Source organism: Anser anser, assembly GCF_964211835.1.
Source record: "Anser anser genome assembly, chromosome: 15".
NCBI classification, from domain to species: Eukaryota; Metazoa; Chordata; class Aves; order Anseriformes; family Anatidae; genus Anser; species Anser anser.
In genome coordinates this window covers 5,988,937-6,008,924 of record NC_139736.1, presented here as the reverse complement: position 1 = coordinate 6,008,924, position 19,988 = coordinate 5,988,937, and the positions used below count along the sequence as shown (strand labels likewise).

The following is a 19,988-nucleotide window of genomic DNA, read 5'->3' as shown; positions in this document are numbered from 1 at the left end:
GGGAAAAGGTTACCTGGACAATTTTGACTGGTTAGGATTGTCACAAGTATAAAAGCATAACGAATTTAACCATTTAATTCAATTTGTTTCTACATTCAACTTGTTTCTCGATAAACAGGAAAAACAAATGAGTATGAAGAAGACAGGTCAGAATTTTAATAGCAGTTCATGAAGATGAATCAATGAATTCATCTGATTTTGGCTGAAAATGAAGATACGGGTGTAGCTTTAAGGGACAGCATCCTTCCCTTCTACTCCTACCCTACACATTCAGACCAACATACAAATATTTAGGTCTGTCATAAAAGAGCACTGAGCCAAATTCATTGTTGAAGTCAGTTAATTGAATTATGTCTTTGCAACAGAACTTTACCATTACATTACCAATTACATTTACCCTCTGGTCCACAATTAGACCTAGCTATTTCTTGTTCAGAGACTGTTTATGTTAAGGAACGATTATTATTTTTACATTCTGTTTAATAAACATGTCACCAATAAACATTTCCATCTCGGAACTGCATTTTATCTTTTTTTTTTTTTTTTAATGTTTAATCTGCAATAACAGATGACAAGTCATTTTTAAGCCATGTATACAGACCATCTCGCCTGGATACTCTTGTGACCTATGCCATGTGCTATATTTTAAGGAGAGACACTGGATTTGAAAATCTGAACACTCTCCATTCATATTTATAATTTAGGTGTCTTTTCTTCAATGGTATTTTCCAAACTATTTATTCTCCATTGTCATATGATACACTAAAGTTTTAGCCCTTGGCTTTTAGCTTCCTTTTAGGCTTCCATTCCATCATATGGCAGCATGACACAGCCAGAAGCTAAGAATAAACAGCTGCATACTGAGCCAGCCACCCAAGATGACAACAAAAAAGCAATGCCTTCTCAGGACTTCAGACAGTGCAGGATCAGCTTGTTACTTTCAACTCAGTCTCCTATACGCTGCTTCAGTTATTTTACATGCACACACTTAATTCCACTAAACCAGATTTAGAGATGGCTGTCTTATTCTCATGATGTAGCCTGTGTTTAGAACGGCTCTTGAAGTCATTCAGCTCCAGCGATAAAACCAGGTCCATTTTTTCAACCTATTTCTCCAAATTGTTCAAACGCTGTCTGCTACAAGTGTATGCAGAAATTTCGGTTCTAAGTTCACAAACCACTGAGCTATTTGTTATCAAGAAAGCTCCACAAACCTGTGTTTTTAAATATAACTACCCTAAAGAAGCATTTAATTGTTAGTATTAATGCAGCAGGATAAGCCTTCCCGAAACAACTTTGTGTAGAAATCCCAACTCACTTGACCTGCAAACAAATTATTATTCCCAAGGCTTAGAACCTTTTCAAATTACATAGAGTATGTTACTGGAAGGACTTCAGAAAACCTGGAGGAAAAAAGACATACTAGAGAAATTGGGAAAATATTAGAATGTTGTTAAATTATCCTTAAAAATGGAATTAAGTGTATTTCAACAAGAAGAGCTCACTGATGGAGTTGCCCAATAGTGGTGGAGATACACGTTTTCTGCCTCAACTGCAGAAACATTTCCTTTCCCGGACATTCTCTCAATAGAAACAGAAATACAATAGCAAATAAGATTTTCTTCCATTCATTCCCTCTCCATTAAGAACTAAAGAGAAATAGCCTTAACCTGACTATAGAAACTATTTAACTCATTCCAGCACTCAGATACAAGTGAAGTGCGCTCAGCAACCAGAAAGAAACCAAAGAAAGAGATCACTTAAATGATGTTCCAAGCATCCATCTGTGGGGTGGGTAGCAAGACAAAAGAAGATACAGACAGTGATACCTGCGGAAACTTAATTCAGGAGCTCTGTTGGCTTTCAAGTACATGAATTCAGAAGGATTACTTTTGATATTACTAAAAGCTTAATACTCTTACAATACTAAGACATGTGACGTGTTCTTTTCTTATTCTACTGTAAAAGTGGCTGATGATACACCATGGGTCAGAAGCACAAGTTTGCCAGCCGAGGAACTGCTAAAGCTCACATCAAATCACAAAGAACCTAACCGTGTGCTCAGCCCATAACAAGGGCTGCGTGAGGACCTGGGGAAATCCCGTCCTCTGCAAGATTCCTGCTCTTCTTGACTCTCACTGCCACAGAGTAAGACCTTTGGGCCCATGGCCAGGTGGCTTCATTGTATTACCTACAGGTTCAGGACAGCTGGCCACTCTTACTGTAAATGCAAACTGGACTGTGACTTAATCCATGCAAATCTTTGTAAAGGCAGCAGCATGTTTTAAATGAAGAGTGATAAACTTGAACTGTGAAAAAAAGAACACAAGTTTATTTTAATAAAGCCTTTAGAATATAAAACACAAATTACTCCCATTTATTACCTACTATGTAAAAATGTAAAGGTAGAATAGAGTGACAGTTAATAAAAACATGCATCTTCCCCGCATACTTGAGATTTCTTTTCCTCTTTTACATAACCTCTGTGTTCCCTTTTAAGTGATGCAGCTTTAAGCATTGGGTACATTCTCCAAACAGTTTTGACGTGTTTCAAACAGTACGATTCTAGGAGCAGAGCTTTGTCGTCCCTTGTGTACATATACTGTTTGCAAAAGCCTGCCGTACAGATGCAAATTATTAAGATAATGCTGAAAATTTAATAAAACATTGTATGATGATCTTCTGCTTGATGTCCTACAGAACTCTACTGGGATTCAATTAGAAATAGGTAAACGCATTCAAAGACAGGGTCTGGTTCTTTAAGCAAGAGGTTCCTCTGTCAAGTATCTTCATGCTCGTACCCTCATTACTTCAGGCAGCTTCTACAAGTCATAAGATTAATTTTCTCTTCTAATTACCTGTTGGATGTAACAGACAAGCATTTTACAAGTATTTATTAATCTTCTTGGCTTTGATCTAACACACAAGAGCCGTTCCATCTATTCTGCGATTTATTAATTAACATATATAAATATACACTAATCTTTCTTGTAGCTTACAATATTGCCTCTAAACACAAGAGGTATTTCAGAGGGGGAAAATCCTGGTGAAGTAATTCTAGTTCGTCATTCATACCAAGGAAGTAGCCTACACCACCCCAATCTGCTCAAAATGAGTGGCTTTTTATTTTTAAATATATTCCATAAACACACTAATACATTTTTTTTAAAGCCTTATAGAAGCTTCCCATTTTGTTTAAAAAAGCAGCAGCATTCTGTCAAGGACTGGGAAAGCTGCTGCTTTTTAGAATTACCACGCTTTAAATATCCAAATCTCTGTGTGTTTTTTTGTTTAAACAGATTAACATTAACAAAATTGTACCAAGAGCAATAAACAGGAAGGAGCAAACCACAAGATTCAGGTTTGCACTAAGTTATACTTACTGTACAAGCTCCAAGTCTCAAGCCTCGTCAAGAACAACTGTCTTTGAATGCCCACTGCTCTGGTCTTTACCATACATCAGAACATAGCAAACGTTTATCCTTTCAAGCTTACACCATAATTTCTTGCCAAGTAGAACGTGTTTTGAGAATTCAAACATGTAATTGGACACATTCTTTTAACTCAGCGTCTACTTATTTTTGAGGGGTTTGTGCCAAGTTTTCTGTATTAAGCAATTTGGGCCTTTCTAGTAATTTATGATGCCTCTTTCTATGATGAGCCAGAACTTATTAATGTAAAACCAGAAAAAAAAAAAAGAGCTAACAATGGCAAGAAAGCAGTGTCCTCACTTGACAGGAGCTGGGTGACACGCACTCCAGCAGACCTAGCCCTGGCTCCTCACTTCAGCAACTGCTTGAAGACCATTCCTCAACAACTTTAGCCCACAAGCACGAATCCTGTGCTGAGTCTCAATTTTATGAAAATATGTGCAGCTAAGTCATGAAAGCAAGAATTTGTATTGGAAATCTAACAAGAACAGTAAAGGGAAGTTCTCACCACTAAGTAAAGAATGGGAGATGAAAGGAAACATTGGTTATGTGCTCCAAGGAGAGAAGAATTTCCCCTCTTAACAGCAAAGAAGGGACAGTTGTCTTTCACCACCGAACTCCCCATCACTTTAATATCCCGGCTTTACGAGTAAAAGTAAGGAATTAATTTGAGTGTTGATAGATTAAGGCAAATACCCAGAATTAGCATGAAACTTTTGCTGTTTAATATGTAATGAAAAATGCACAATCCCTTTAAACAAAAGTAAGAAATACACCACGTATTGTTTATACCAAACACAGTCGGGGATGTGAGCCTTTCGCCTGGGAAAACCATCTTCAAAGTAGCAACTGTTTTCCCAGCTGTGAATGCTCCTTCCTGGGAAATTTATTCCTACCATTACAAAAATAATTTTCAAAGGAATGTAAAATTATTCAGCCTAATCTATGCATATCCGTATTTCAGACACTATTTTGTACCTTCTTAGACATGTCTGTTTACAAAAGGCCCGGTATTCTCTATAAACATTATATAGTGTCACAATGAATTTTACCTCTTAAAATAAATAAATAAATGCATCATTAATTCAATAAAATAATTTGCAGCAACTCTATCAATATTCTGAGTAAGAAGTGTTAGCAGGAAACAAACCTTTCAGTCCCATAAGCAGCTGCGCTCAAAGTTTGTTTTCTTATTCTCTTTTTCCTAATTTGAAAAATACTGCATAGATATTAAGAAAGCGGACAAACCAAGCAGGATCCCACACAGCAAGTCATAAATGCCAAGTGGGTTTATGGCTTCGTAATTTTCTCAGCTATCAAGAGGCCATCCCGCAGAGAGGCAATCAGAAGCCAATGGGCCAGCAAACTAAGCTCTTTGAGGAAGAAAAAAAAAATAAGAATAGAAAAATCAACTGCAAGTAGCCCAAAGAAGAGAAATAGGCCCAACATTTCAATTACAGACCGACCAAACCCAGCAGACTAACAGAAGTGATCTAATATCCATACTGACATTTAACTTCACCATTCTGAGAAAGAAGAGACATTAATTTACCAGAGGTATCAGTTCCAGCAAAATGCTAACTGCTGATGTATCCTGAGACCAAAGGGGGAGGGGGGCAGATGAAAGATAGGGCAAGGATGAACGATTGTGTCATCTTCTCTTCATAATGTGGATAAAACTCTATTTGCATGTTAGAGATGCAAGCAAAACAGTCAAAAACAGTACAAGACAAGATTCTTATTCTAGGAGGTTACGCTAAACAAAATGGAAGCTTTTAGTAAATTATTTTCCTTTTTCAATATATGATGGTTTTATACATATTTCTTAAACAAAAATAAATACATGGGTAATGCTAAAGCATGCAAAACAGGGTTAACTTAGTAAAGCAAAACTATACAAATGCAGAAAGAGCTGATAATCAATTCACAACGCAAACAGTTTCCAAAAAGAAATTTTAATGTATAGAAATGAAGATACAGCAAATACCAGTAGCCAGCTAACCAGAAGAACATCCTGTAACATCATGCTAAGTGTTAGCTTCCCAACATCGTTTAGGATGGAAAATACAAGACATGTTATTTTGATGGTTACACGATCAGTTTCCTATTAAAATAAATGTAAAAAGATAGGACTTACAGAGTTTGTTTGCAAATCATCCACAACCCATTACTTCGAAAACAGACTTCAGTATCAATTAGTGGGTTGTCAAAGAAATAAATATATTTCCCAGTTATAGCCTTCCAGTATCTGTGTGATAGGTTTTGTACCATGAATGCTTGGTTTGCATTCATTAAACATTCAAATTACTATCCCAGTTACCTGATTACAAGCGGCATTAGAGATCGTACCAAAGTAGCACTCAACTATTTCACCAAGCTCATGACAAAATATTTTATCTCCATGGCATAAACAGCATGATTTTTATGGGGCTTTCCACTACTACAAGCAAAACAATTTTAAAGAATCATTCTTTGTGGCTTGCTTTGCTCTAGTACTAGTTTAATAACTCCTTATTTTTCTATATAATAATAACCAAAAGGCTGAACAGAGAAACACTTTCCCTAGTAATTTTGCCATTTCCCATTTAGTAAACACAGCTTACTGTTTGGGCACCTGCACACTAGCCCTCTGATTAAAGAAACACTATGAGCTACTTGTTTATTTGCCATTGTTTGTACTATCTGTATGGAATCTCAAAAATTAAATTCCTTTCCCACTGATTTTGCCTTTATCTGGGGAAAATGTTGATTCCTCCTCCTCCAACCATTTGCAATGCTGACGATAACAAGAAACAGGCAAGGGCTCATACTCTAGGAGCATTACCTAAAATACCCGTCAACCACGAACAACGGGATTTGATTTATAAAGACTGACTGGCTCTTACTCAATTTTCCTTGAAGTTACAATGCTGGCTAGACTAAATTGGGAAGGAAGAGGAAATGAATATTGTTTTCTATGGATTAGCAATTTCGAGTCTCTCCTGCTTAATAGATGATCAACTCTGGAAGAATTTTACTGTTCTGCGGAAAGACTGCAGCTCTGAAAACACTGGAGAAACAAGATCTACTGTTAAATTATGAGGTTAAAAGATCCTTTGGTACAGTAAGGTCATTCTCAGTAGAACTCAAATAGCCTTTGTGAACAAAGCAACCACAACATGTTGTTCCTTGCTGACAATGTTGTAAGTGTCGGTACACTGTTTCGATAAGCTTTTGTGGCACTAAGGCAGCTGAAACTTTGAAGGGTGAAGAAATCCATAAACAGAAGCAAGACATGAGTAATTGCAAACAAGCACTTCTAATGCTTTTGTTATTTCAACATGACAGTTAACAATATTGTAAATATTCTTTTCAGAGAACTGAAACAAAATTAATTTGTCACAGACAAGGTCCATCAGAAAGTTCCTACTTAAAAAGCCAGTATTTAACTTCAGACCACCAGTCTAGACAGCACATTTTAAATCTTTTATTTTAATGCCTATCGTATGCGACAATTCAAAAGAATAATCTCCAACTGTAGTAAGGTTTAACATGTGAGTACGTTAGTAAACTACAAAATCATTAAAAAACTAGCAAAACTAATGTCCAGGCATTTTAAAAAGCAATGTTAAAAACATGGGTTTTATTGACAAGTAGCTAAATCAAACAGTAACATTAGGGAAATCTGTCAGATAAAAACACAATACAAGTTTAAAAACCTGTATCGTTCGGCTTTACTAGAGCTGTGTGCTTCTAAGATCATTCATGAAAACATTTTTATTGGACTTGAATTGCTCTTTGTTATTTAATGTAAACAATAGAAATCGAGTAGATGAAAATCAATAAAACATCAAGATTACTCAGAAAGGTCAAGTTGTTCCAAGGAAAAACGCTTTAATCTTAGGCTGGTGAGAATTTTTGAAATAAATTCCATAAAAGAATGATCAATGTATACTAAATTCAGTCACTTAAGACACACTTCAACGTGCCTGCCTGCAGCTCTAACAAAATCAATTAGAGATTTACGTTTTCCACTTTGGAGACTAAAAGTGCTGCAGTAAAATAGGAAGAAAGTAAACCACAGGGAAGTAAAGTGATTTAATGAACCACTGAAAACTCTCCGCCACCAAAAGCAGCGTGCTATGCTGCTATCTTTTGACTTATTTCCATCACATATGAGACTTTCACAGAAACTGGAACCTACCCATTCGTGCCTTAAGGCCAAAAAATTGGCTTTAAATCAGCACATTAAAAGTCAGTCACCGCTTATCAGAAACCAGTTGTCATCCTTCAGGAATTTCTGTAGATCTATCAAAATTTCAGCTTAAAGTAACAAAAATATAAAGAAAATTAGATTGCAGAACAAGCACTCTCAGCAGTTGCCTGAATCTTTGTTCCATCCAAGCCAACTGAGTGCTATTCTCTGCGGCTTCAGAGTTCCTTCTGGTCTTCCCGTACATGTAAAGGAATTTTACCTTTTTTTTCTACTACATTTTCCACACTGTCCTATCATCGAAAGCATTTTAAAACCCAATGCCACTGGGACTTAACTGAGTATTTCACACAAAGCTGAGGGTACGCATGCTGAGTAATAATCATAAACCAGTACACAGCTGACATTCGTTAACTATTCCTGAAGTAAAATAGCTTAAAATCTGCTTAACATTTTTCATCCCCAACAGCCATTTCAAACAAAAAACGTGGTCTACTAACTTATACTTTCCTACTATCAACAGTCACAGTTTATAAAGCTGATGCCAAAAAATGGCTTCTCATAGACCTTATATGGTATTCCCTAAAACTAACACCAGATACATGTTTAAGCCACCCACTGACACCAACATTTATAGTTGTAAGAGCTGTTGTGCCTAGCGGTGTTCCCTAGTAGTATTAAGGAGCCTACTTTCCACTTAATATTTGCTTTTCCTTTCACAGTCCTACAGTCTTAGTGATGAAAGAGAACCAATTTGGGGGTTCTAAGATCTTATCAGTTGATATTAATCGGATAGTCCAAAAAGGCCCTGCTTGCCAGGGGTTTGAAGTCCTCTTGGGATTTTTTCCACTTGTATATAAAACGCCTCAGAACGTCACAGGCAGTAAAATTTTAATTTTGACATTTCAATTTCACACCGTTTTATCCTGGAAAATTACTTCCACACAAATTGAATTACATTTCTGTGGATCTAAGTCCATAACATAGAACCAACAAAGGAAATAAGTGTTCCCTCTCACTAAGCCATAAATACAAGATTTTCCATTTTTGCTTTGATATAGACAGAGATGTACTCTTCCCTGACTTTACTTAAGCATATTTCTGCCGAGATATAAACAGCAAGAATTTAGAGTCTCCAAATAGCCACTGCCAATAGATCTGCTTTTGTTATATTGTCTCACAAACTCTAAATGTAACAGCTAGAGACACTTTTACATGAATGCAAAAGCTCTCAGAAAAAAATCAAGTATTCTTGCCAATAAGCTTCAATAAAGTGTAACAGTAAAATAAGAACTACTACTTTTTAGTTACTATCTTCACCGAACTATACATCTCACGATAAATGAGAGCAATACATACCTTTTACATTTATCTTATGCTAGGTCAGTAAACAAGGAATGCTTTTAAGACCATGGCTTAAAGTCACTCTTACAATTCCTAAGGAAATGAATTTTGCCTTTCATTCTCCAGTTCTCTGTATTATCGAACCACTTGATTCTTTGATTCATGTTTTGCATTAACTTACTCAGAAGACCACAGTTAAGTTGCCCTGCTTTTGTATTGTTTCCTTCAGGGAAAAAAAGACTTAGACCTTTAAATTTCCACTTAAGCGATATCTCAATATTACTAATTTCATTCTTATTAATTTATCAAATATTCCTTAATACAGAGACTGCTGACACCTTCTGGCCACTTGACATTCTGACCAAAAATCAACGGGATTTCCATGAAGAAATCTTTCATGTGCTTCCAACCCCTCAGAATCACATGAAGACTTAAGCTACGCCTATCCTGCCATATGACAGTTGCTTAAAGGCATTTCGTTTCCCTTTCGCTCACATGCTCTCACCCAGCCTCTGCCTTTCACAGAAGCATTCAGAACAGAGACCGTGTACTCTGAATGCTACAACCACATTCAGAAATCAGACACACCTCATGATTTTGGCTGAGTTTATCTTTCCATTTTCACTCTAGGTAGATCATATCTGAGGAATCACTGCACTGAATCTCGTGGTACGTTCAGGTTCGGTGCTGAACACCACAGGTAATACCACAGGTAACTGTTTTGTTGAATTAAGCAGTCAAAGCTGGGATAACCTACCTGCAGGCTCTGTTTCATTTTCTTTGGCTCACTTTCTGATTCCAGCTCTCCCTTTGGGGCCACGCGCTGCTTTAGCTTTTTCCTTTTTTCCTCCTTCATTTCTTTGCTTTGTGTATTCTTTTTTGCCATTCTGGAACAGAATGTTATGCAATTATAAGCTGCCAAAGTGCAACTAGAACCCTATTTATTTATTTATTTATTTATTTTAGATGCCACTACAAAAGTTCAATTAGGATCCTTTTATTTATTTTAAATAATTTTAATTTATTATACATGCCAGAGAAGCATATACTGACAGGCTACCCTATAACCCCAGCATCTCGAGAGTCGCATCTGACTGCCTAACCACACCAACACCCGTTAGCGCCGAACCTGGACCAGCTCGGATGAATTTCCCCTCTTCCCTCAGGATCACGCTCCGGTTGCTCCCCACCGGGACCCCACAGCCTCGGTGCCGCCCGCTCCCGAAGCCGGCACGGCCACGCGACTCCCGCTCTGCCTGCCGGCGGCCGTTACCCTGCCTTTTACACCGGCACGAGGGCGCGGAGAGGCCCACGGATCCTAAAAGATCCCAAAAGATCCCCGCGGATCCCCCTCAGCCCGCCCCGGCCCGGCCGCCCCTCAGCGGCCACGCGAGGAGCGGGTGCACGCGGCCCCCTCACGCACCTCTCACCCACGCTCCCCGCCACAGCCCACCCCCTCCCTGCCATTGGCTGCAGCAAACGGACCGGGCGCTCTCGGTTGGCGCTCGGAGCTGCCAATCCGGTAACTGTCCAATAGGAAGGCGAGGTGCGGTGTTGCACGCCCGCTCGGAGGGAGCGTGCTGAGGCCGGGCCCGGCCGGCTTTTTTGGTGTGACGTCAGCTCCGCGCGCCGAGGTGGCCCCCCGGGGAGGGCGGTCCCGATGCGGGAGGGAGGCGTGGCCTCAGCGCTAGCCCCGCCCACCGTTGCCGGGGTGACCGTTGCCAGGGCGACGGCCGCCGGGCCCGGGGCCCACCCGAGGCCTACGGGGCCCACCGAGGCCTGCGGGCCCCGCGCGGCCCCCCCACCCCGGCCCTGCCCAAGCCTGGCCCCGGTGGGCGGCCACCCCCGGCGTCCCCCACACAACCCCGCGCTGCCACCCCCCTCATGGGCTAGCACAGGGGCTTTCGGCTCCCCAGGGAGCGGTGTTGCCTGCTTCAGTCAGCAGACCATAACCACTCCGCGTCTGGAGCAGCCCTGTGGGGCTCTGAGGGCAGGGCACAGGCAGCCGCTGAGGTGTGGGTGGGTGAGAAACATCGCCCAGCACATGGGTTCCTGGAAACCTACCGGCTTCCATTTGCTATAAATACTTACCATGTGCACAAACATCTCCCCGGTGATTTAAGGGCAGGAATATTTACTGAAAACAAATGAGTCACTGGAGCATTTTTAAGTAACAGCCTGACACAGGGGTTTCAGCTTCCGAATGCTTTGACCCCAGTAGTTGAGGTGCCAGCAGACGCTGGCAGCAATAACTCAATAGTATTACACATACCCATGTGAAGAGGTAAACCTTTATACTTCTTTCTCCTGTCCAGACTGAGGGAGGTCACAACCATTGCTATGGTACACTATGTACACTAGTACATTGTGGGGAACTCATCGCACAGCTGTCAGGACCCACTGCTGCTCCCCCTGTAAACCCTTCCCCACACCAGGACACACAGCAGAGTCTGGGAACACATGTCCAGTTGTATTTTGTACAGAAAGATTATAAAAGTCCCATAACTAGCACTGTGTTAGGAGTGGGTTATGGCACTAGAGCACACAAGATAATCGCTAGGTGGTGGTATCTAAAATTAGAGCCATAATTTAGGCTTTTGTTCCAATGTGAATGGGAAAAGCATGTTTTCTGTGCTTAGAGTGTCTTGAATAACAATCGTTTTATTACACATCCTATTGTGACACCCTGTGGTTAAACACAGTATTACAAATACTGCCAAATCACTATTTAGACCACACGATTGCATAAAACAAGGCTAAATGGAACTAGCAGGGGTAATTTGTACCTGCCAACTTCAGACATAGTTTGGCCAACTATGACCTTCCATATAACTTTAATCATTCTCCAAAAAACATGTCAATGTATGAGAAGAAATCACATTGGACAATAGGGAGTAGCACACTTCTTTTTGTTGTTCCACATTTGCTAGAAATTATCTTATCTTTGCCCTTTCTGATAAAGGGTCTACAAGTCAATACATTGGTCATTTGTGTTATTCCTGTAAGGGACCATAAATCCACATTTTTTTGGATTATGAATGCTCCCTAAGAATTAAGTCTCTTCAAATAGAAATGAGAAGCACACAACAACCTTCGCACAACTGCAGTAGACCCCCAAGGTTGTATAAGCCATATGTGTTAACTGCAATCATGCGCACATCTCTTGCGCTATTATCAAAGATTATTTTTCCCAGGTCAAATAACACAGCATTCTCAGCTACGTAAACTGCTGTTCCTCCCACCTCATGAAAATGAGGTTGGGAACTCAACTGCAGGTGATTCAATAGACTGCAATTACCCATCAGTTAGTCCTAAACCAATACTCCAGCCCACCAGCCCCAGCATGCAGAGGAATGGTTCCAATGACACATGAAATTGAGGTCTTGGCCCCCTGACATCATCAGTAAGCTTTGGCATTTTTCTCACAATTAGTTGGATGAGAGGTCTACTTAGATCACAGCTGGGGAATTAGCATTGTTCATTAACAGCACATATCTATTTCCTCAAGCTACGGTACTTTGGGTCCCAAACTAAGCAGCTGGATGTTCACACAGTTCAAAGAGCTGAGCCTTCAGGTAAGACTGCTGATGAAGACAATAGACATAACAGAAAATGTGTCTTCATTTAAGCCTTTCAGAAAGGGAGCAAGACTAGGCTCCTTTGACGAGGCTATATTTTGGCCTTATTATGTGGGACGAGGAACAGTTAATAGCTTCTGTTTTCCTTTTTGCCCCAACTGCAAGAAAACACCAATACAAGTCTAGATTTCTACCTTGGGGGCAATAAATTATGAAGAATTATGCTGTGCACGCCTCTGTGAGCACTATCCCTCCTGTGAATTGCTTAGGGAGGGCCTAGAAGGACAGGGTATGGCTTTATAAATCAGTACTTCCAACAACATTCAGAAACCAAGAGACACTGTAGAAAACTGACTTCACATTGATATATGTTATTGTCAAGCACAATGCTGCATTGTGCCAGATCATTTCCAAAAGGATTGAGAGCTGTGACATTAACATGGATTTCAGTCTTTCATCTTATGTTTAAGAACATGTTATATTCAGACTCAGTTTAGCCTTGCATGACCTAAGCAAAACTAGCAGTGTTTCACCCTAATTTTAGTTTTCTGCCTACCACCACCCCCCAGTTTCCTCCAAGTGTTTTTCATAGTAGGGTGATGGTTGGACCAGATGATCTTGAAGGTCTTTTCCAACCTTAATGATTCTATGATTGTATTAAAGCTCCCATTCTAAATACAGAAACAAAAAGTTGGCTTAGAAAGGGTGACAGTTTATTAAACCCGTAAGAGATTATACACAAAAATAAGTTACTTGCATAGAAAAAGTTTAAAGAGCTTCAGACAAGATTAACTCCGAAGTAGGCAGAGGCTTGATCCAGCGTGAAGAGCGTCTATCATCTGCATCTGAAAGACAAAAGAGTAAACTGTAAGAGTCATTCAACTACAACTTGCAGTCACAAGGCAATAAACCATGGCTAGGAAGGACTTGGGCCATTCAGTCAGATTTGCTATGCTTTCTCAGCATTAGAATGAAGCACCAGTTTTCCAAAACTTGACCAAAAGCCTCATCCTAGGCAGGTGGGAGACCAACCTGCTGGTACAATGAACAACTTAAGGCCCTAATGCTTGTGTCTACATAGCCATTTTAATCCTCACTGTGTGGAGAAATAAAGATTCGCTTGTGCTGTCAGAAAGCTCTCTGCTATATTCCCAACACTGATCAAAGGTCAACTACAAAGCCTAGAGCAGTTAGATGTATGACAGCAGCACTACCATGCTGTGTTGATATAAGACTATTTTAAACCATCTCATCTTGTTCCACAGCTTCTACCTGTTGTGCTGACGGTTCCCATTAGATGGCACTGCAATTGCTTCTGTTGACTTGAAGACACTTTGAGATGCTCTCATCAGAGCTGCATACCTACAAAGAAATACAACCAGGCTCAGCACCACTTAAGCATGCTTCCAGTAGTCTCACTCTTCCATCCAGTTTAATTATCCACATCTGGCACACAAGTCTTACATTCCTACTGCACAGAGCAAGGAAGGTATGTCTGCCTGCAAGAGATGTTTTATTAAAGTTAAGTTTAAAATCAATACCTTGCCACGGTTTATTCTTGGTTAATTCAAGGCTCTGAGTAGGGTTCTAGTATTTAGATCAAGACCTTAAAAGGTACTTGAATTGGCAAGCGCCTGTTCTCAGGGCTTTTTTTTTTGAAAGAGCATGCTATCAAATTAAGTAAGCTTGGAAGAATTTTAGGAAAGCATTTGACAAGCAGCTTTTTTTCCCCCTTGGCTCAGGCTTTCAGAAGTTAGGTCCAAGATTCAGAGAGCAAATTATGTCTATTTTATTGAAGTGACCAGTAGTATACAGAATTCCTGATCTGCCTGAGCTCCCCACCAAGTCCTGAAGCTTCAGCTTAATCTCAAAGTACCACAACTACAGCTTACCCAGCCTTGGAGATGGGGTGGCTGCTCCCTTTACAGTCATGGTCCAGAGGATGCCGATGCTTTATGCAGAAATTACCATTGCACTGTTCACAAACTACCTTCATCATCTCTTTTCTTTTGCAGCCTGGCTTTAAGCACTTGTTTGTGAAGATCTAGAAAACACAGGAAACTACATTAGCAATACCTGGTTGCTTTCTGAGATCAGCTTCCAAGCAGCGACCAGGCTGAAGCATGAATGCTCAAGTGCTCTCAGAATGAAAAAGAAACAGAACAAGCTTCTATACATTCTGCTGTCAGAAAATGAAGCTTCACAAGCATTAGGCAAACAGATTTCAACAGCAGTTTTCTCACCTTCTCCTTTTGCTGTGCTGGATTGTATTTGCAGTCCTTATCCATGTGGGCTCCAACCACAACATCTGGTATTTCCCCCTTCTGTACTGGGACAGGTGCATTACAGAGTGGACACACCGGAACCTGCACATTCTGAGAACACACCACACAGATTAGAAGTCTGACCCAGTTACTGTTCTGCCCTTCCCCTTTTCTTAGCCATGGGTAATGATAGTATATTTACAAGTGCTTTATGTTCTACTCATTTACTAATGCTCTTAAAGATGTCCTTCATGAAGGAAACTGTGTATTTGTATCCAAAAAGCCCAAAGTGCTATGCCAAATAAGTTTGTACCAACATATTCAATAAACTCACTTTAAATGTGATTGTAGGCTTCCTGAAACTGTAGTCTTGAACACTACACAGCCCAAGTATTAGCTACAGATTAATATTCAGCCCCATTTTTCCTATTTATTTATCCTGTAGTTTCATGCTTGCTGTCTTGCAGCTCAAAAGAATATGGGCTGCAGAAAGTTTTAGGCCACACTACATTAAAGTATAAAGCACCCCTCTTTGGGAAGGTACAGAATAAGTGAAAGAAACTAGAATCCAGCAGTAGTAAGCTCAGAAATGTTGTCCCATTGCAGCTGAATTTCAGCTGTATTATTAGCTTATCTTGTGGTTCTCCCAACTGCTTTTATTGAAACCACAGGTCAAGTTTCAGAGCAGCCTTTCTGCATGACTTAGCAATTCTGCAGTGTCAATTACCGACTCATGTACAGGAACTTACTTTCTTGTAGGCAGAGCCACACTTGTGGTCATCATAACGGATATGGTCTTTGCAGAAGACTTCCCCACATGCATCACATTTCAGAGGAAGGAAGTCTGGGTAAGGAATGAAAAGAGAAAACAGATTTGTATACAGCAGAGCTAACAGCTTTACAGTGCACTTACTGAAGACAAATAAATCCTAAAGCAAATCATTATTTTGGTGCAGTCACAACCCAGGTAACTCTAGGAAGAGGATGCATTTTTTCATAAATACTGAAAGACAAAAGTTAAGACTGAAAACGTTTTCCTCTTTTCCCCTCGTGCTACACCAACACAAACCACCGATACCTCAGGAGCTCCTAGAACACTGAAACTTTTCAAGAGGCATTAGCCAGAAGCTTGGGGTTGAAGTACAAAACCAAAACCCTGCCTCAAAAGATATTTTCCCTCAAACACAAAAGCTCCGTAGGCTTATTAACAACACACCAGCATGAAATGCTACAGCCTTCACTATTACTCTCCCACGGGATCTATTTAGGAGGTGCTACGGAAGAAGCCCTAGCGTCTGGTACTAACCAGCGCACCCCAATACAGAACCCAGCTCATCGAGAAGGCGACGGGGGACCCCCCGGCTCTCACCCAGCCTCCTGCAGGCGCGCTCGGCGCAGTGCCGCCCCAGCCCCGGCAGCTCCATGCCCGCCCGCCCGGGGCCGGCCCCGCCGCCTTTATGCCTTCCTGCTGACTCAGCCCCCGCCCGCTGCTGAGTCACGCTCCCGCCCGCCCCGGCCCCCGCCGATGACGTCACGGCGGGGAGAGCCAATGGGGCCCCCGGGCCGCCGGCGCCCGCTGCTGCGCGCGCTAAGGGGGCGGCCAATCGGAGGGCGGGGGTGGGGATGTGCTGAGTCATGGGGAGGGGTGGTGGGGCGGGGCGGGGCTTGGGGACTGAGATTGGGGTTTGGGGACTGAGATTGGGGATTGAGATTGAGATTGGGGATTGAGATTGGGGATGGAGATTGGGGATAGGGATGAGGGTTGGGATTGGCACTGAGATTGGGGATGGAGATTAGGGATAGGGATGGGGATAGGGATAGAGATGAGGGTTGGGATTGAGATTGGGGATGGGGATAGGGATTAGGGATAGGGAGGGGGATTAGAGATTGGGATTGGGGAGGGGGATTAGGAATGGGGATAGGAATAAGAGTTGGGATGGGGATTGGGGATAGGGATGGGCATTGGCAATAGAGATTGGGGATTGGCAATAGAGATTGGGGATTTGGGATAGGGATGGGGATTAGGAATGTAGATTGGGGATAGGGATTGGGATTAGGAATGGAGATTGGGGATAGGGATGGGGATGAGGGTTGTGATTGGGATGGGGGATAAGGATGAGGGTTGAGATTGGGGCTGCGGTTGGGGTTGGGTTTAGTGCTGGCGGTGGGAAGGAGTGTTTTTTGTCCCAGCAGGCTGATACTCGGGACCCTACTGTAGGATTTCAGCACACACTAACTGGTTTGGGTGGACGAGCATCGGCTGCAGCAGGGGTTTGCATGAGTCAGCTGATGAAAAGTCCCTCAGCTGGCCTCTGTTCCAAAGCAGTCACCTCGCTTCAAGGAAAGCTGATCCGACAGGCAGCAGGAGACTGAGGCGTGGTTTAGAAACGCTGACCTTTCCCCTACCCGTTGGCTGTGTGTAATAAAGTTTACCTCATGCAATGGAGGGAGGCCTATTGACTTAACGACACTCGTGACCAGATTGGGAAATGACGGAGCGTTGTCCCACCTCTGCTCTCCCCAGAGAACACATGGCTGTCCCATGTACACGGCTCGGATGCAGAGTGGAGCTGGGAGATGGACGAGGAGCTCTGGGAAGGTGTGTGGAGACAGACTGAAACGGCCAATTTGTGCTTGGGAACAGCAGGTGCCACTCACCTGTCCTCCATGTCACCGTGCCATGTGGCGTTTGTGGCGAGGTAGCGGGTCAGGTGGCAGCGCTGTGAAAGGCAACGCTGGAGCAAGGGGCCGAGTCCTGTCCCTCCGCCTGGTATGGCTACAGGAGCACAGACGTGGGGGACTGACAGGAGAAGAGGCCTTGAGTCGTTAAAGTCAAGCATCCCTTGAACACACGAATATTTCATGTAATTCCCTTCAGGAAGAAACCAAACCTAGTGTTAGCTCCTTATTCCCATCAGAAGGCTGTCCTACCTCGTTGATCTCATGATAAAAACACATCTTCCAAGTTTCCATTTTAAAAGTTTCCCTGGCCATCGGCAGTGTTGTCCTTGACTTTATGTAGTTTCTTCTCTCCTCACCCCGTCTGGGTAAACAGCACTTGAAAAAATATCCAAATACAAACAACAATGGGAAGTCCAGCCATGTAAGGAACTTCAAGACTTTTGCTCCTCTATACTTTTATACGTCAGCACCATTATACATCAGCACCATTACATTATTATAGAATACTCCAGAACTTGGGAAGCGCAAAGAAAATCACGTGCTCTGCTGAGCTTGGTGTCCGGTTTTTCTTACGTGCCCAGTGCCCAAGAGGACTGGGACCCCAGTGATCTCCTAAAGCAGTGGGGTGAGCTAGGCAGGAGGAAGAGGAAGGTATCTATGCTGGCTGGTGGGCTCACGGTGCTCTGCAGCCCGGGGAACCGCTGCCAAAGGAATCACGTCTTATGGTGGGGAAGGAGTCGTCCGTACGGATGACAACAGAAACAGCTATGCACAGATTAGATACTCCTAAGGAAGACTGCAAATCCCGAGTCCGGAAACCCATACAGCACAGGCAGCCATCTTAATAGAAACGAGGATTAGAAATTAGCTGAGGTCTTTAGTGATATTTTTAGAAGTTTGCTCGTGACAGGTTAGGCTGCTGAGAACCGGAGGAATGTGCCCAAGGCCGCACTGCTCAAGAAGGGATCACGCAGAGCAGCGTGTGGTTAGAGGCTGGCCGGCTCAGCGACAAGGCCGATAGCTGGGTTAGAAGTGGTTAGTGGAGATTTAGCGAGGGAAATTGCTTGAGAAGCAGAATTTGATTATGGGCAGCCAACATGGATTTGTGAAAGGAGCACTACGTGTAACTTGCTGGCGACTGGGGGAGGTCTTGTTCCATGGCATGTGGATTTTGTACAGCCTGATCCCCAAAGGGAAGGCCTGGCCTTCACCACTGCTGCGATGACACTTGGTGGGACGGATGGGGTCACCTCACTCCTTGGCTCTGCACGGTCTCTCTCTTTTTCCCTCCATCCTTTCTACTCCTTTTCAGTGTGTGGTTTGTCTTCAGACACACACTGCATCCTAAAGGGGGAATAAAACACCTTGGAAGGGGCTCACGCTTTTCAGCTTTGTGCATGTCAGCTCCTTCAAACAGGGCCCCCAAGACTCCATTTTGGAGAAGGCCAGGAACGCTCTGCAGAAGAGCAAAAACCCTCTGGCAGCCTCAGACCTGCCCAGCACTGTCTTACAGGCCCACTGAAGGCCAAGTGTGGAGGAAGAACAGCTGAGGGAGGCTCAACCCAGCTGAAGGACCACCACAGCGCCCAGAGGAGAGACAGGAGGTCTTCAAAGACCTTCCCTTCACCCCTCTTGTGGCAGCCCCTATAATGTGGCTAATGTAATGTGTGTAATGTAATGTATGTAATGTATAATGTGGCAAACAGTAATAATATATATATAGTATAATCTTCAGCATAGAGGGAGAGCTGGAGTCATGGTGGGCTCCATCCTATCCCTCGGGCAAGGCACATCCCCTTCCCACCAAGCTGCATTAAGATGAGCCCGAGATGCCCATGGCCAAGACATCCTGAGCCCACCCACCTCCTCTCCCCGTTGTGTGCTCAAATTCCTCCCAACACCATCCAGCACACACACACTATTCCCCTGTCCCTGGTGTCCCAGGGCCACCTTGTCACCCACAGTCCTCCTGAGCAAGCCGGGAGCAGCCTGGTGACTCCATTAACATCCAGGTGGCTCCAGCTCACATTTCCCTCTTCCAGGTCTCTGAACTCCCATCCCATCATCCTGGTTTTTGGCTCATAATTTCATACCAGGCTTTTAAAACTGAATTTTATTTTTATTGCAGTGACCCTGCAGTGCTGCCGGATCCCTCTGTGGAGGAGACGTGACATCTCCATTACATAGCTCAGATAAGTGTCTTAAAGAGACCACACACAAAGGAACCTAATGGTACCTATTTTTATTAGGTTTATTACAGGAGAGGAAGTAAAGCAGGCCCATCTCCCCACAGGATACTCCGTTAACAGCAGCAGACAGAGAGGAGAGATCTGTGGAGGCGGATCAGTTTTCCAAGAATATTAGCTACTGCTGCTCTAAAATTAGAGTCTAGGGAGAGCAGACAGGTTGACATAATTGAAAGGGCTGTCTTATGGGATGACATAGTTAAACGAGCCCATGATCAGCTTTGGAGTGACAGCTCAGCGACTTCTTCTAA

General features: G+C 42.6%; 2 protein-coding genes across 8 annotated transcripts in view; both read right to left on the bottom strand.

Annotated features, from left to right (window-relative positions):
• CHLSN (cholesin) overlaps positions 1-10,602 on the bottom strand; it is a 133,328-nt gene extending 122,726 nt beyond the window's left edge. The window contains exons 1-2 of one of the 3 annotated variants that reach the window (XM_083799504.1): positions 10,453-10,602; positions 9,725-9,854 (exon numbers count right to left, since the gene is read on the bottom strand). In XM_083799504.1, the coding sequence (XP_083655630.1) occupies positions 9,725-9,853 (129 nt within the window). In that variant the 5' untranslated portion in view covers position 9,854; positions 10,453-10,602. The other 2 variants (XM_083799502.1, XM_083799503.1) reach the window with 2 other exon arrangements.
• Positions 10,603-13,236: 2,634 nt separating this feature from the next.
• On the bottom strand, positions 13,237-16,329 carry ZFAND2A (zinc finger AN1-type containing 2A; the record flags this gene model as incomplete). 5 transcript variants are annotated; one of them, XR_014572589.1, is made up of 7 exons in its annotated part: positions 16,179-16,329; positions 15,559-15,653; positions 14,789-14,920; positions 14,438-14,589; positions 14,010-14,044; positions 13,818-13,907; positions 13,237-13,390 (listed from the first exon to the last, which is right to left on the bottom strand). XR_014572589.1 is itself a non-coding variant. In XM_083799506.1 (6 exons), exons 1-6 carry the CDS (start codon positions 16,231-16,233, stop codon positions 13,381-13,383), a joined length of 534 nt encoding a protein of 177 aa, XP_083655632.1. In that variant the 5' UTR covers positions 16,234-16,329. The 5 variants fall into 5 exon arrangements, 3 of the variants coding, with proteins under 3 accessions (XP_083655632.1, XP_083655631.1, XP_083655633.1); XR_014572590.1 differs by having other exon boundaries at positions 16,116-16,248; XM_083799506.1 differs by lacking the exon at positions 14,010-14,044.
• Positions 16,330-19,988: the final 3,659 nt, after the last annotated feature.